The sequence below is a fragment of the Gopherus flavomarginatus genome, chromosome 7 (genome assembly GCF_025201925.1).
Source record: "Gopherus flavomarginatus isolate rGopFla2 chromosome 7, rGopFla2.mat.asm, whole genome shotgun sequence".
Taxonomy (NCBI): Eukaryota; Metazoa; Chordata; order Testudines; family Testudinidae; genus Gopherus; species Gopherus flavomarginatus.
The window spans coordinates 79,327,933-79,340,090 of NC_066623.1; the positions used below are offsets into that span (position 1 = coordinate 79,327,933).

At 41.6% G+C, this 12,158-nt stretch overlaps 1 protein-coding gene across 2 annotated transcripts in view; it reads left to right on the forward strand.

Annotated features, from left to right (window-relative positions):
• Positions 1-12,158, forward strand: part of PLPPR5 (phospholipid phosphatase related 5) — a 78,727-nt gene that overhangs the window by 16,029 nt on the left and 50,540 nt on the right. The window contains exon 2 of one of the 2 annotated variants that reach the window (XM_050960981.1): positions 8,001-8,189. In XM_050960981.1, the coding sequence (XP_050816938.1) occupies positions 8,001-8,189 (189 nt within the window). Of the gene's footprint in view, positions 1-7,945; positions 8,190-12,158 lie in introns of those variants that run through there. The other variant, XM_050960982.1, reaches the window with a different exon arrangement.

Consider the following 12,158-nt stretch of genomic DNA (forward strand, 5'->3'; position numbering starts at 1 on the left):
TAACCCTGCAACAGTGAACAAAGTAGTGCCATTTGACTGGCTTTTTGTTACAAATGAAAAACAATGAAGAGGTCACATTCCAAGAAATGCACACTGTTTGTGTAGAGTAGAGAGACAAGATTGGAATTACAAGGGGGCTGCAGGTTTTGTATGGGTGCATTAACAGAACTGTGTGGAGGAAGCATTCACAATATATACCTTCATTATGCCTGGCTGTTGTCAAAACTATTACTTCCTCACCTTCATTTGCATCAAATTCATTTACATCAAATTCACCCACAACATGTTTAAAAGAAAACAGAACCCACAATCAGTATTTCCTTCACTCAACAGCTAGAGTAATCAGATGTCACAGTTCATACAGGACACAGCCTTCATTTTCAGAGGACTGTCAGTACTATTCCTCTTTAATTTCTAATGTAATCCGCATCAGAATCACTTTGTGATCCAATCCCCATGAAGATTTATCTAAAAATAAACATTCATCCTGCTATTTGCAGGAATTCCTGACTCAATCCCATCTGATAAATTAGGGGCTCTTACTAGTTATTTTTTCCTCTCCTGCCAGAGCAAAGGAACCTCCGCAGATTTTGTGTGCTTTGCCTTTTTTTCCTGCACCATACTAACAAAAAATACTCCCTATAGAAGAACTGGCTTAGCATAGCATAGAAATGTGGAACTGGAACAGCAATAGGGTTGGCAGATTCTGTCACTCTGGTAAAGAAAGTGCTAAATAGGAGAATATATTTAGAAAATGGGGGGAAATTATTCTTTCAAACACACATACATAGCTCTAATTGCAGTTGAGGGGAACTGTGAGCAAAATTAGCCCCTCTGCATGAATCTCACAAGGCCTATGCAACTCAAGGCTTAAGTGGTGTGTAGACTTTATATAAGTCCTCTGCACACTGGTGAAAGTCACCTTGTGTAATAACCATGGGTAGAATTGGACCCTGATATTTCTTTGTTTTAACAGGAATGGGGTGGGAGACAGAAGGTCTCCTACAGCAAGATATTTTGACATCCATTCACACTATCCTCCCCATCCTGAGCAGGTTCCTACACCCTGCCCTGAATGTTTGTGGCACTGATGTCAATGCAGTGAGTTCAAATGTACACCAGTGTAGCTGAGGGAAAGAATTTGGACTATAGATTTAACAGTGTAGCAGTAAATATGTGAGTAAGGACCCTACTCAACATCCTGTGAAGGCTACTGAGTTGGGTGTAGTCACAGTAGCTTGTTCATCCTTTCTGACTCACCAGATTTCATTTCAATAAGTTATTAGCTTTGTTTCTTTACCACCTTTTGTAGCAATAATATGTTTTGTGGTTGAGAAATATTGTCAGAAATGATATAAGGCACCTGAAGATAAATGGATTTAAGTCTTCGAGTGGAATAGTGTCCTCAGTCTGAAGGTCACTATTTCAAAATATTACAAGAGAGTGAAGCTTCAGCTCTATTTATGGAAACAAACAAGAATCCATTAGGCCCTTAATGGGAAATATTTCACTGAAATTAATGAGACTATTCTTGAATAAGACACTATTTGACATAGGTTTTGTCACCCACTTTGTATCTGTGATTAGATGGGCAATTTGACCAATTCACTTTTTTATGCTATTTGCAGCATCTGAGAAACTGTTGGTCCTTGGCCTTTCTCTGTCAAACTGCCATTGCATAATATTAGTATAAATTAAAGGAATGCTGTAAGTAGAGACTATACTGAGTAGATTGCATTAATCACTGGGGATTGTGTCCTCGGTCTTGTATTTGTTTGAATTAATAAATATTTGCATATTTAACTGCTTAGCCAATAAATATTACATTCATAATATAATGTGTAGCTGGGTTTTACTTGATTGGCCAACACCGTATTCACAGAATAAAGCTAATTCTGTACAATATGTTTGTGTTTGTACAGTATGTATGCACAAATGGGGAGCATGTTTATGAATATGAAAACCCAAACATCTGGTGGTATTGGATTCTTGCAGAGCCTGATCCTGTATCCAAAAGGAATCTCTAGTCATTTTTGTAAACTTTATTGCCGTATCAAACAGTTTCCTACTACACTGAAACATTCATAGTTTTAGAGGTAAACCATAGCAAACACTCTTCTAGAACTTTGGGTTAAATTTTAGATATTAGATTAAATCACTAGGCCTTAACCTGCCACTTTTTCTCATGTGAGTAATCCTTGCTCATGCAGGTAATCTCATTGACAACTCTACAACTTCTTCTATGTTGACTAAGGTGGTCCTGCACCTGTTGTATAACAACTTCTAGAGGACCTAATGAGAGGAAGAGACAGATTAATGGAAGATCTTATTGTACTAAGATTCTAGAATACTTTCTTCAATTACATTTAAAAAAATGAGTTACTATATATTTGTGTTTGTTAAGTACAACACTGGATTTTGATAGTCAAACACAGTCAAAGATATTTGGACTTTGCTCCTTGTATCACAATATACCAAATATTTTGGACTGTTCAACCAACCATTTCACGGTATGCAAATACATTTTACAAGTTACTTTTTTTTAAGTGGCATGTTGATTTCTTTTGAAAAATTGGAACTGTGGGGGGCCAATTTTGCAGTACCCTGTGCTCCTAGGATGCCAAACATTGGTCCTCAACTCCAGTACGATTTCAATGGGAGTTGAGTACTTATTAAGCCACAAGAATGTCTCTGTATAATATTGATAGTGGACTCCAGTACTCCTCCAGAACTCAGTGGTAGCTGCTACTGCTGCTGGAGTCGCATTCTTTTCCAGCTTGATTGGCAAGAAGCATTTTGACCTTAAAATAAGTAATCTGAGTGATTTGAATCAGAAATTTATTTCTTTCATTTTTAAGATACTTCTGATTTAACAGGAGAACACACCCAACAGGCATGAATATCTATAATTCTGTAGTCTTGCTTTGGGGTTTTTGATTGTTTGTCCTGCCATAGTTAAGGTTGTTTGTCACCATTTATACTATAAATCATGTTTTCAGAATTTTATAACAGCCATAAATATTCATTCAAGTCTGAAACTTTGCTGTCAAAACCTCAGCTTAAAAGTTACTTTATGTTTTATATTTTTTTGCATAAAAATGTTTTAAAGGGTGGCTATTTTAAAACTATGAATAAAAAGGGGCAGGGGGAATTACCCCTTGCTTCTGCAGGCTTGCTTATCCTTTTGTAATTTAAAATATGCATCCATTTAAAATTGATTTTGGCTTGTCAAAGATGCAGGATTGATAGTCCTACAGAACTAAATCCTCTATGGATCCTCAGAATAGCTATAGCAAGGGCAGCAATTGCACAAGCCTTGTTACACTTTTTGCAAAATATTATTCTATATTGGGTTAGATCCTTCATCAGGATTCTGATACTAAGAACCACAAGCAATTGTGGCTGTGAATATTCCATTTAAACATGTACAATTTTCCACTGGTATTGATTCAACTAATTAATAAAGTTTGCTCAGATCATGCACAATTATTCTCAATGAAAAACGTCTAGATTTTTCTATATAATTTCTCCACTTTTTGGAATCACAACTCCCCCGTGGAAGAGCTATCATAGTGACGACGGTAAACTCTAATTTGACTTTAGGGATATAGGATCAGACTCTAGCTCTGTAAACCTTTTAGTAAATTACTTATCCACTTGATAAGATTTCCATTAAAATTTAGGTTTGCTTGGTTGGAGTGGGTAGTTCATTCTCCATTTTCATTCGGACCTTGGCTTTTCTGATGAGATAACCAACAGGGTGCTAATTGTGTAATTTTTTTTTTTTTGTGATGTCCTGGGGACTAGATTGAGACAACTGAACTCAAATGAAAAATTTATATTGATTCAGCATATTAAATCCTATATTCCAGTTTGCTGTACAATATATTTAAATGTGTCTGGAAGCCACATACTTTAGAGTGCCCAGCTAAGATTTGACAGCATTATAGAGCAAAAGAAAAACAAGAATAAAGTCTCTTAATTGTAAGCGTTTAATAATTTCTTTAAAGGCTCTATGTTGAACTTAAAAACAGCAGATAATACATTTATCACTCATATCAACAATGAAGACACAGCAGCTGTTGCCTGCTTGTTTTTCCCCAAACATGCATCACTCTTTTGCTACTGATGACTCCTCTGTACCAGCTTCAAACAGGCTCATTTTATCAGCACAAGAAAAAGACCATTTCCTGCCCTTTAATGAGTATGTGCAATGCCAGTTCTGTTTGCACATCCAGGAGAAGAATTTGTCACACAGCAGGTATTCCAGAATGTAGGATGGTCACAGATGTTTCATTAACTAGAAATTAAAAAGATAACATTCTCTTGGTGATTTTGTCCTGCTCCAATACACATTCCCTGAAATAAATATTCAATGTTACTTTAACATTAGTACCCGCAACAAGGAACATTTTACATTAGTAAAAGCCCCAAATCTTTGCTATATGGCACTACACCATATGCTCATACATTAAACATCAAATGTTGCCACTTTTCCTATGTCACTCCCAGTGAAATACATTGGAAGCTATGGGTCTGAACCAATGCCTATCAGTCAGTGGGAGTCTTTCCACCGAGTTCAAAGGGCATTGGATCAGGCTCTATAACAATAGTTATGTATATATTTAGCTAACTAACAATGCACATTGAGCTATTTTGACACAGATAGGTAGGTCACTTTCAGTGGTTGCTGGCAGCTGCACTAAGGAAAATAAAAGTATTTGGGCAGAGCGGAGTTCACCACTAGATGTCTCACTGCATATTAAGAGTTTATCTAACAAACTAATGAAATCTGATAAATACAAATGAATTCCTTTAAGGCCTGTTTTGGAGAATAAGTTCAACATTGAAGAAAAATAGACTTGGTTTGCTCCACAGCTATAAAGAGCATATTCTTTCATGCAGTGGTTAGAAATGAGTGCATGTAGACTAACATCATCTTGCAAGACCAGGATAATACCAAGTTAATGCTCCTGAACCCCGGAAGTAAACCAATTTTTCAAGACTCAAGTACAGCCAGTAGGAAAACACTCATATACTGCATGAATAGGGAAAGCAAATCTGGTTCTTCACAACTGAGATCAGACTGATTGCAGTTATGACGATGCGGTTCTGGCGGGACCCAACTGAGAGTGCCAATTCAGGACCAATTGCTTAAACAGGGAAGTCACAGCCCTAGGCTGGGGTTTTTCCACCTCTAAGGCAAACCAAACCAGCCAGACAAAAATGACTTCGGTTTCACCCCACTGGCTAACCACAAGTCACACAAGCAATTTCCTTAGACACTCCAGTCTCCCAGTGTCACCACCAGTGCCACCTGTCCTGGGGATGAATGGTTATGAAAACCAACACCCCAGTAAAAGAAAAAGATTCTCTCGATCCCAAAGGACCAAGCCCCAGACCCAGGTCAATATACACATCAGATCTTACCCACAAATCACGCTGTTGCCAATCCTTTAGAATCTAAAATCTAAAGGTTTATTCATAAAGGGAAAAAGGTAGAAATGAGAGCTAGAATTGGTTAAATGGAATCAATTACACACAGCAATGGCAAAGTTCTTAGTTCAGGCTTGTAGCAGTGATGGAGTAAACTGCAGGTTTAAATCAAGTCTCTGGAGAACATCCCGCGCTGGGATGGGTCATCCATCCTTTGTGTAGAGCTTCAGCTTGTAGCAAAGTCCCTCCAGAGGTAGGAAGCAGGACTGAAGACAAGATGGAGATGAGGCAGCAGCCTTATATAGGCACTTCCAGGTGTAAGAACACTTCTTTGTTCTTACTGTGGAAAATTACAGCAAAATGGAGTTTGGAGTCACATGGGCAAGTCCCTGCATACTTTGCTGAGTCACAAGGCATATTTGCTTCCTCTCAATGGGTCAGTTGTGTAGCTGATGGTCCTTAATGGGCCATCAAGCAGGCTAAGCAGAGTTAACACCAACTTGTCTGGGGTGTCACCCAGAACTACAGCACCAATTTGAAATACAGACAGTATACAGCCAGTACTCATAACTTCAACTACATAATGATACAGACAGCATAATCATAACCAGCAACCCATAACCTGGTCTTAGACACCTTGTATGACCCCCTTTATATAAGATTTGGTGCCACTACAGGACCTTGGTTGCAACTCATGTTCTATATGGTCCCAGTTTATATCAATAAAGTCACAGCAGTAACAAAGCCAAGTAAAGTTTTAAAATGAATTTAAGGTTAATAGTGTGGCCTTGTAAAAGACCATTTGAGCTTTTTTACTACAGTCTCTGGCTTTTGTTCTTTTAGGACACAACCTTAAAGTTACTTATCTGTATTTACTTTTTTGGAGTTCTGATCTGAGAGCATAACTTTTTGAAGAATATATTGGTACATCTGTAAAAGAATTTACCGTTTTTGTTTAATCTTTAAAAGGCTTGCATTTTTAAATTAGAAGACTCCTTTTTCCATTTATATTGTAAGTGTGATTTCCTCAAAGGATGGAGCATTTATTTGTTTTATTTTATCAAGTTAAATATACATTGTCTTCTTTCAGGTAAGATCCTGGAGCAGCTTATACGAAGTAAATATACATATAAAGCATTTAAAGAACACAGTAAAAGCATGTAACCATTGTACTGCTGTAGGATAGCATTGTTATAGTACTATTGAAAAGTATATTGTAGTTTCTGAGAATTTATTAGAAATTTAAACATTCTTAATGCCCCATCTCACTAAATATTTGTCCTAGGAATGAAGTTGTTTCACATAAGAAGCAGAGCATAGAAAGTGTGTGCTTAGGGTCTGATCAGAGGCTCACTAAAGACAACGGAAAGACGGCTGCTGACTTCAGTGGTTTTGGGATCAGCCTCTTCTAGTCCAACCTTGTTAACTAAATTAAAATTCGATAAGTCTGGTGGTGAAATAGGCTCTGGGGAGCTTTCGATCCATTCTGCTGCTCTCGCTCCCTCTCATTGCCCACTGGAGTGCTTCAGGTGGGGCTGTTTCGGGGGTCCTCTAGGGAGCTGCATCCACAGCGTTGGCCCTAAAGAGACAGCATCAGTGTGCTTGCCTTGCAAACAAACTGCAATAGGGCAAAGTTTGGGGCAGGGTTTTGGGTGGCCCGCCCTTTGCTAAACTCCTTGGAATCCCCATGCAGCATTTTGGAAAGCGAGGTTAAAGCAGATGATGAGCCAGAGGAGTCTGCCAGCGTGTGTGTGTGTGTGTGTGTGTCTCACGGGCTGGCATCGCTGGCTTGGAGGAGAGCTCCGCAACGCCAAGTCTAGCAATCAGCTAGAGTGGAGGAGGTGGCGGCGGCAAGGGCTGTGCACAAGGCTGCTCCGCACGGGCAATTATTGCTCCAGCTGTTTGTACAAAGAAACAACATCCTAAGGGAGAAAAGGATTTGGCAGCCTAGGAGCCGCGATTGCGTTGCCTGCCCGGAACCGGGCTCGCGCGGACAGAGCTGACGGGCTCGGAGTGACGCTGGGATTCCCGCCCCCTCCCGCGGGAGGCTGGCGCTGGGCAGAGGCGTCAAGCACCTGCCCGGGGGCGGGCTTGGCTCGAAGGCTGCAGCCCCAGCGCCACTGGAGGGGAACCCTCGGCTCCGCTTCTCAGCCGGGCTCCCCGCTCCGGCGGCCAGGGGCTGCTCCCGGGAGGGAACCCGCCTCCCCCTGCACGTGCCCGGCCGGAGCTGGCGCTGCTGCCCGGGTCTAGCCGCCGCCTGCCCGCCCCCAGTGCACGAGCCTGTGCTCGGGCGGAGCCGCCTGCCGGGAGCAGCCCATGCGCAGGGGCTTGTGCCCTGCTGCAGCCGCCCGGCGTTAGCCCATGGGCCGAACCACTGCCCGGAACTAACCAGCCTCCTGCGCTGCCCATGTGCTCCAGCCTGCGCCCGGGCTCCGCCGCCGCTGCTGGCTGGGACTAGCCGCCTCCTTCCCCGGTGGATGCCGCCGGGGAGCGGGCGGAGCGCGCCGCCGGAGCCGGAGCGCCTGCCAGTGCCCTGTGCGCTCACCAGCATGCTTTACTTCCAGATGGTGATCATGGCAGGGGCCGTGATGCTGGCTTATTACTTCGAGTACACGGACACCTTCACGGTCAACGTGCAGGGCTTCTTCTGCTACGAGGGCTCCTACCGCAAGCCCTACCCGGGCCCGGAGGACAGCAGCGCCGTGCCCCCGGCGCTCCTCTACGCGCTGGCCGCAGGGGTCCCGGTGCTGGTGGTAAGCAAGAGCCGCTTCTCCCCTCCCTGCCTCCCCTTCTTAGTCAGGCGGCGCTCCGGGCCCGGGGCTGCGCTGCCCAGGCAGCGCCCGCGAGGGAGTGAACTTGTTGGCAAGGCGCCCCCGAGCCCGGGGACCCTGCTGAGGGGCAGCTGCGGGCTTTGGTGCAGGGCGAGGGCCGTGCCGAGGATCAGAATAACGGGGTGTTTCCTTGGATAGTATGGATCTGCAGCCACCATTTGCCGTGGCTGGGAGCAGGAGAGAGCCGATTTCTTGGGGAACGGGTGCGGGGGTCTTTCCCTTTCAGTCCCTTCTAGGAAGTAGCCTGCTGCTTTCCCAGGTACCAGTGTGTTTGGGCTGCGGGTTACCCCAGCAATGGTAATGGAAACCAGGGGCAACAAAGCCCCCCAACGCCCGGGGACATTTCCTAATGTCTGCAGGGGAGTCCTCCGAAGTTCATTTTTATCATGGATGTCTTAACCTGCTCCCTTCAGTTTGAAACCACAAATCGATTTCTTAAGGGGAAAAAAAATGTATGCGTTTATTTATTTACTTCAAAGCATGTGGGTTAGTCACCGATCAAATCAGCGAGCTATATTCCCAGAGCCTATGCTGCTAATGTCCACAAGCCAGTATTTCAGCTATTGGTCATTAAAAGCTATATTTCTGTGCATTTATTTTCTGAAAGTAAGTTGATATACAAACTGAACTAGGCAGTGCTTCCTTTAGTGCACTGAGTAGGTGGAAAATAAACCTGTGCACTTGTTACTTTAGTGTGGGCTTCTATAAATAAGGTTTATGTAAAATTAATTTCAGTGGTTTTCTTCCTTTAGAAACATGCAAATGGAAACATAATAAAACATCTGCCTTTAAACTGATGAATGTACAAGTTGTAATGTCAGATGACAGGGACATTGGCATCATTTAGTAATCCCTGATCATATTGTGAAGAAAAGAGTCAGAGGATCAGCCAGGGGAGTATTTAACCATTTGGAATGATGGGGCACACAGGCAGGAGCTGCTCTTGTTTCCATAACACTAAAGACCAGAAGGAGCTTGACAGACAAGAAGAAGAGCTCTGGAGATTGAAATTGTTTATTTTACAAATGTATTCCCTTTCAGCAAGTTATCTTTAAAACACATTTGAGAATAAATTGCTTTCTCATCAAGCAGGTTCTGTCAGTAATCTCTAAAAACTAATTGCATCATGCCACTGTATTACCATGATGTTTCTGGTTGTGTCAGATCCTCCAACACAAAACCTTAGGGCCAAATTCTGCCCTCATATTGAAGGGTGTAATTATGAATGGATTTGATCCTTGTTTTCTAGGGATTGAAAGTGCACCCTGTGGTAACATGTGTTGTGTAAGTTTTTAGTCCAGGATTCATTTTGATTTTAACAAGTGTTAATAAAACAACCAATTCTGTCATTTTTTAGGCTGTAGGAAAAATATTTTGTACGTCTGGACTATTTTTTTTTGTTGCTGTTTTCAATACCCAAATGTCTGTTTTTGTTGTGTTTTGTTTTAAACTCTAACTTTTGCAGCAGTTTGATTCCTGGGGTTGTAGTAGGATTTGCTATAGCCCAAGATGGTAGTGACCAAAAATTATTAATATCTAACAGCCATTTGGTGTTCTAGATAAAATAAATTGGTGGTTTCCATTCATTTTCGAATAGTTCTGCATCTCACTTGTCACTCAGTTGCCACCCTTGTCAATGACAGTATCACCACAGTGAGCTACTGTGTTGTGGAGGTTAAACACAGATACATTGAGTTTACCCACTTCTTGTTTGGTACACCATTGCTCTCTCCCAATAGCAGAGGCCCCTCTAGAAAAGTGTTTGAGACACATTGGCAGATCAGGGCATGGAAGCTTGCACTGCAGTTGCCTATGCTGTACCTCTTCCTTGGATAAACAGGAGACTTCAGCTTTGGGGATGTCAATCTGGCATCTGTAACAAACACTAAATTAAATTAATAAAGAAAAAATATTGGGCAGGCCTTGGGCTAAATTCTACTATGATTCACCCTGGGTAATCCCATTGAACTCCGTGGATTTTCATGGGATATATTTTAGTGCGCACTTTCAGCCCCATCATGCATATTATGGATGAGGCTCTTTTATTTTACTTTGTTGATTTGGCTTGTTTCTTTTCTGTTTAAGAAGTAAGGCTGTTTGTTCTTTGCAAATCCAAAAGTATTTTTTACCCCATGACCAGAGTCAACCATGGTGGAACTCCACTGATTGAGTTTTCCTAGGGATGAATTTGGGTCTTTGCTACTGTACTAAGCGCTTCTTTCTGCCTTTGTAGTTCTTCCACGTACTGGTGTGCAAGAGAACTTTAAAATGAAATGCAAGGAAGATCACATGGCTAAATCTCTGCATACATAGCTGAAAATGTAGGATGATCAGGAAGATATATTTCCACAAATAAAGATATTAATCTTTTAAAAATGTTTGATATGGAAAAACTGTTTAATAAACATTATCATGTTTGGAAGTGTGTAGGGAAAAAAAATCCCCCTAAACAGGAAACAAAATCCAGATGATACTCTTATTCATGCTAAATACTGGAGCTTGTTGGAAACTTTTGACAAAAACAATATTTTGATGAAAATGGGGAGGGGGGGATCACAAATTCTTGCAACATTTTTCTCTCCCATTTTCCAAACAGTTCTGAAAAGCACATTTTTTCATCCTTAAATTCACATTATTTCTACTTAAGCTGATCAAGAAAAATACCTTGGACTGAGTGGGAGGACATCAGGAAAAGCTCTCTGACCCGCTTTGGTACCAGATGAGCTGGAGAACACTGTGGGGAGCCAACAGAGGGAAGCTTAAGGTATTCTTGGGGTGAAGATTGTTCTTTCTTTTTGTGGGAGAACATTTCTGACTGAAATGGGCTAAGTGCACTTTAAGGAGTGTTGGGGAGGAACTGCTGTGACTCAGATTTGGTGGGCAGGACCCCTGTTTTTTTGAGGGAGGGGCCTTAGGCCATAATGTGTTTTGCTGGTGGAGCTTCTCTTAATAGGTGTGAGAGAAGGCCTCTGTGTATCAGACTTGAGGTCAACTGTGCTAAGTGTGGGAATAAGCGGGTTTCCCAGTGACTTTCCTCTTCCCTAATTCCTGCAGACCCTGCATAAGTGGCAAGAGCCAGTTCATGGAGGAGCTTGTAACATGTATGTTTGTTTTGAATTGAATGAGTTGCAACACAAACTATCATAGTGTGTGTGTGTATGTATATATATATGTGTGTATGTATATATAGATATATACTGTGTTTTACATAATATTTTAATATCATACAGAACATGTTGCTGCTAATGAGAAGTTCCAGGAAAAACCTATTCAATTCAGTAATAAGCAATTAATCACACATGCTTATACACATCCAGTGACTAGAAAGCCCTGTGTAGAGGTAGGGGCTGTAGCTGCTATTGCTTCCTATTGAATGGAGCAGCAGCTGTGAAAGGCCTGGGGTAAAGTCTAACAGCTGCTTGCAGGTTAGGGAAAATTTCATCACCAATGAGACTCCCATATTATAACTGTTTTATGTGGTCTTCTTGCCAGGAGATATGACTTTCATCTTATCAGAACATACTATAAGAAAGCGAAGTGTGTGAGGTGTGATATTGAGATCAGGCTCCATGCTATTCAATGTAGATTGCAATATTATTTGTAAACATTTCCCACTTTTAGTTATCCTTTTAGATGTAAAATCATGACCTATACAAGAAGACCTAGCTGCAAACAGGCATGCTGTTTGTACTGGGAGATATTAAGTCATATCTTTTTAGAACCCTCTAAGAATACAGGTCAGTGCAAAATGTGGAAGAGGTTAAAATTATGAGATCTCAGCAGAAGAATTTAAATGGCCCGGTGATGTGATGTGATGTGAAGATCAATGGATCTGAAGATCCAATAGATAGTCAGTAGAATCTATAGGCTTGGCTTTTCCTCCTGACCTTT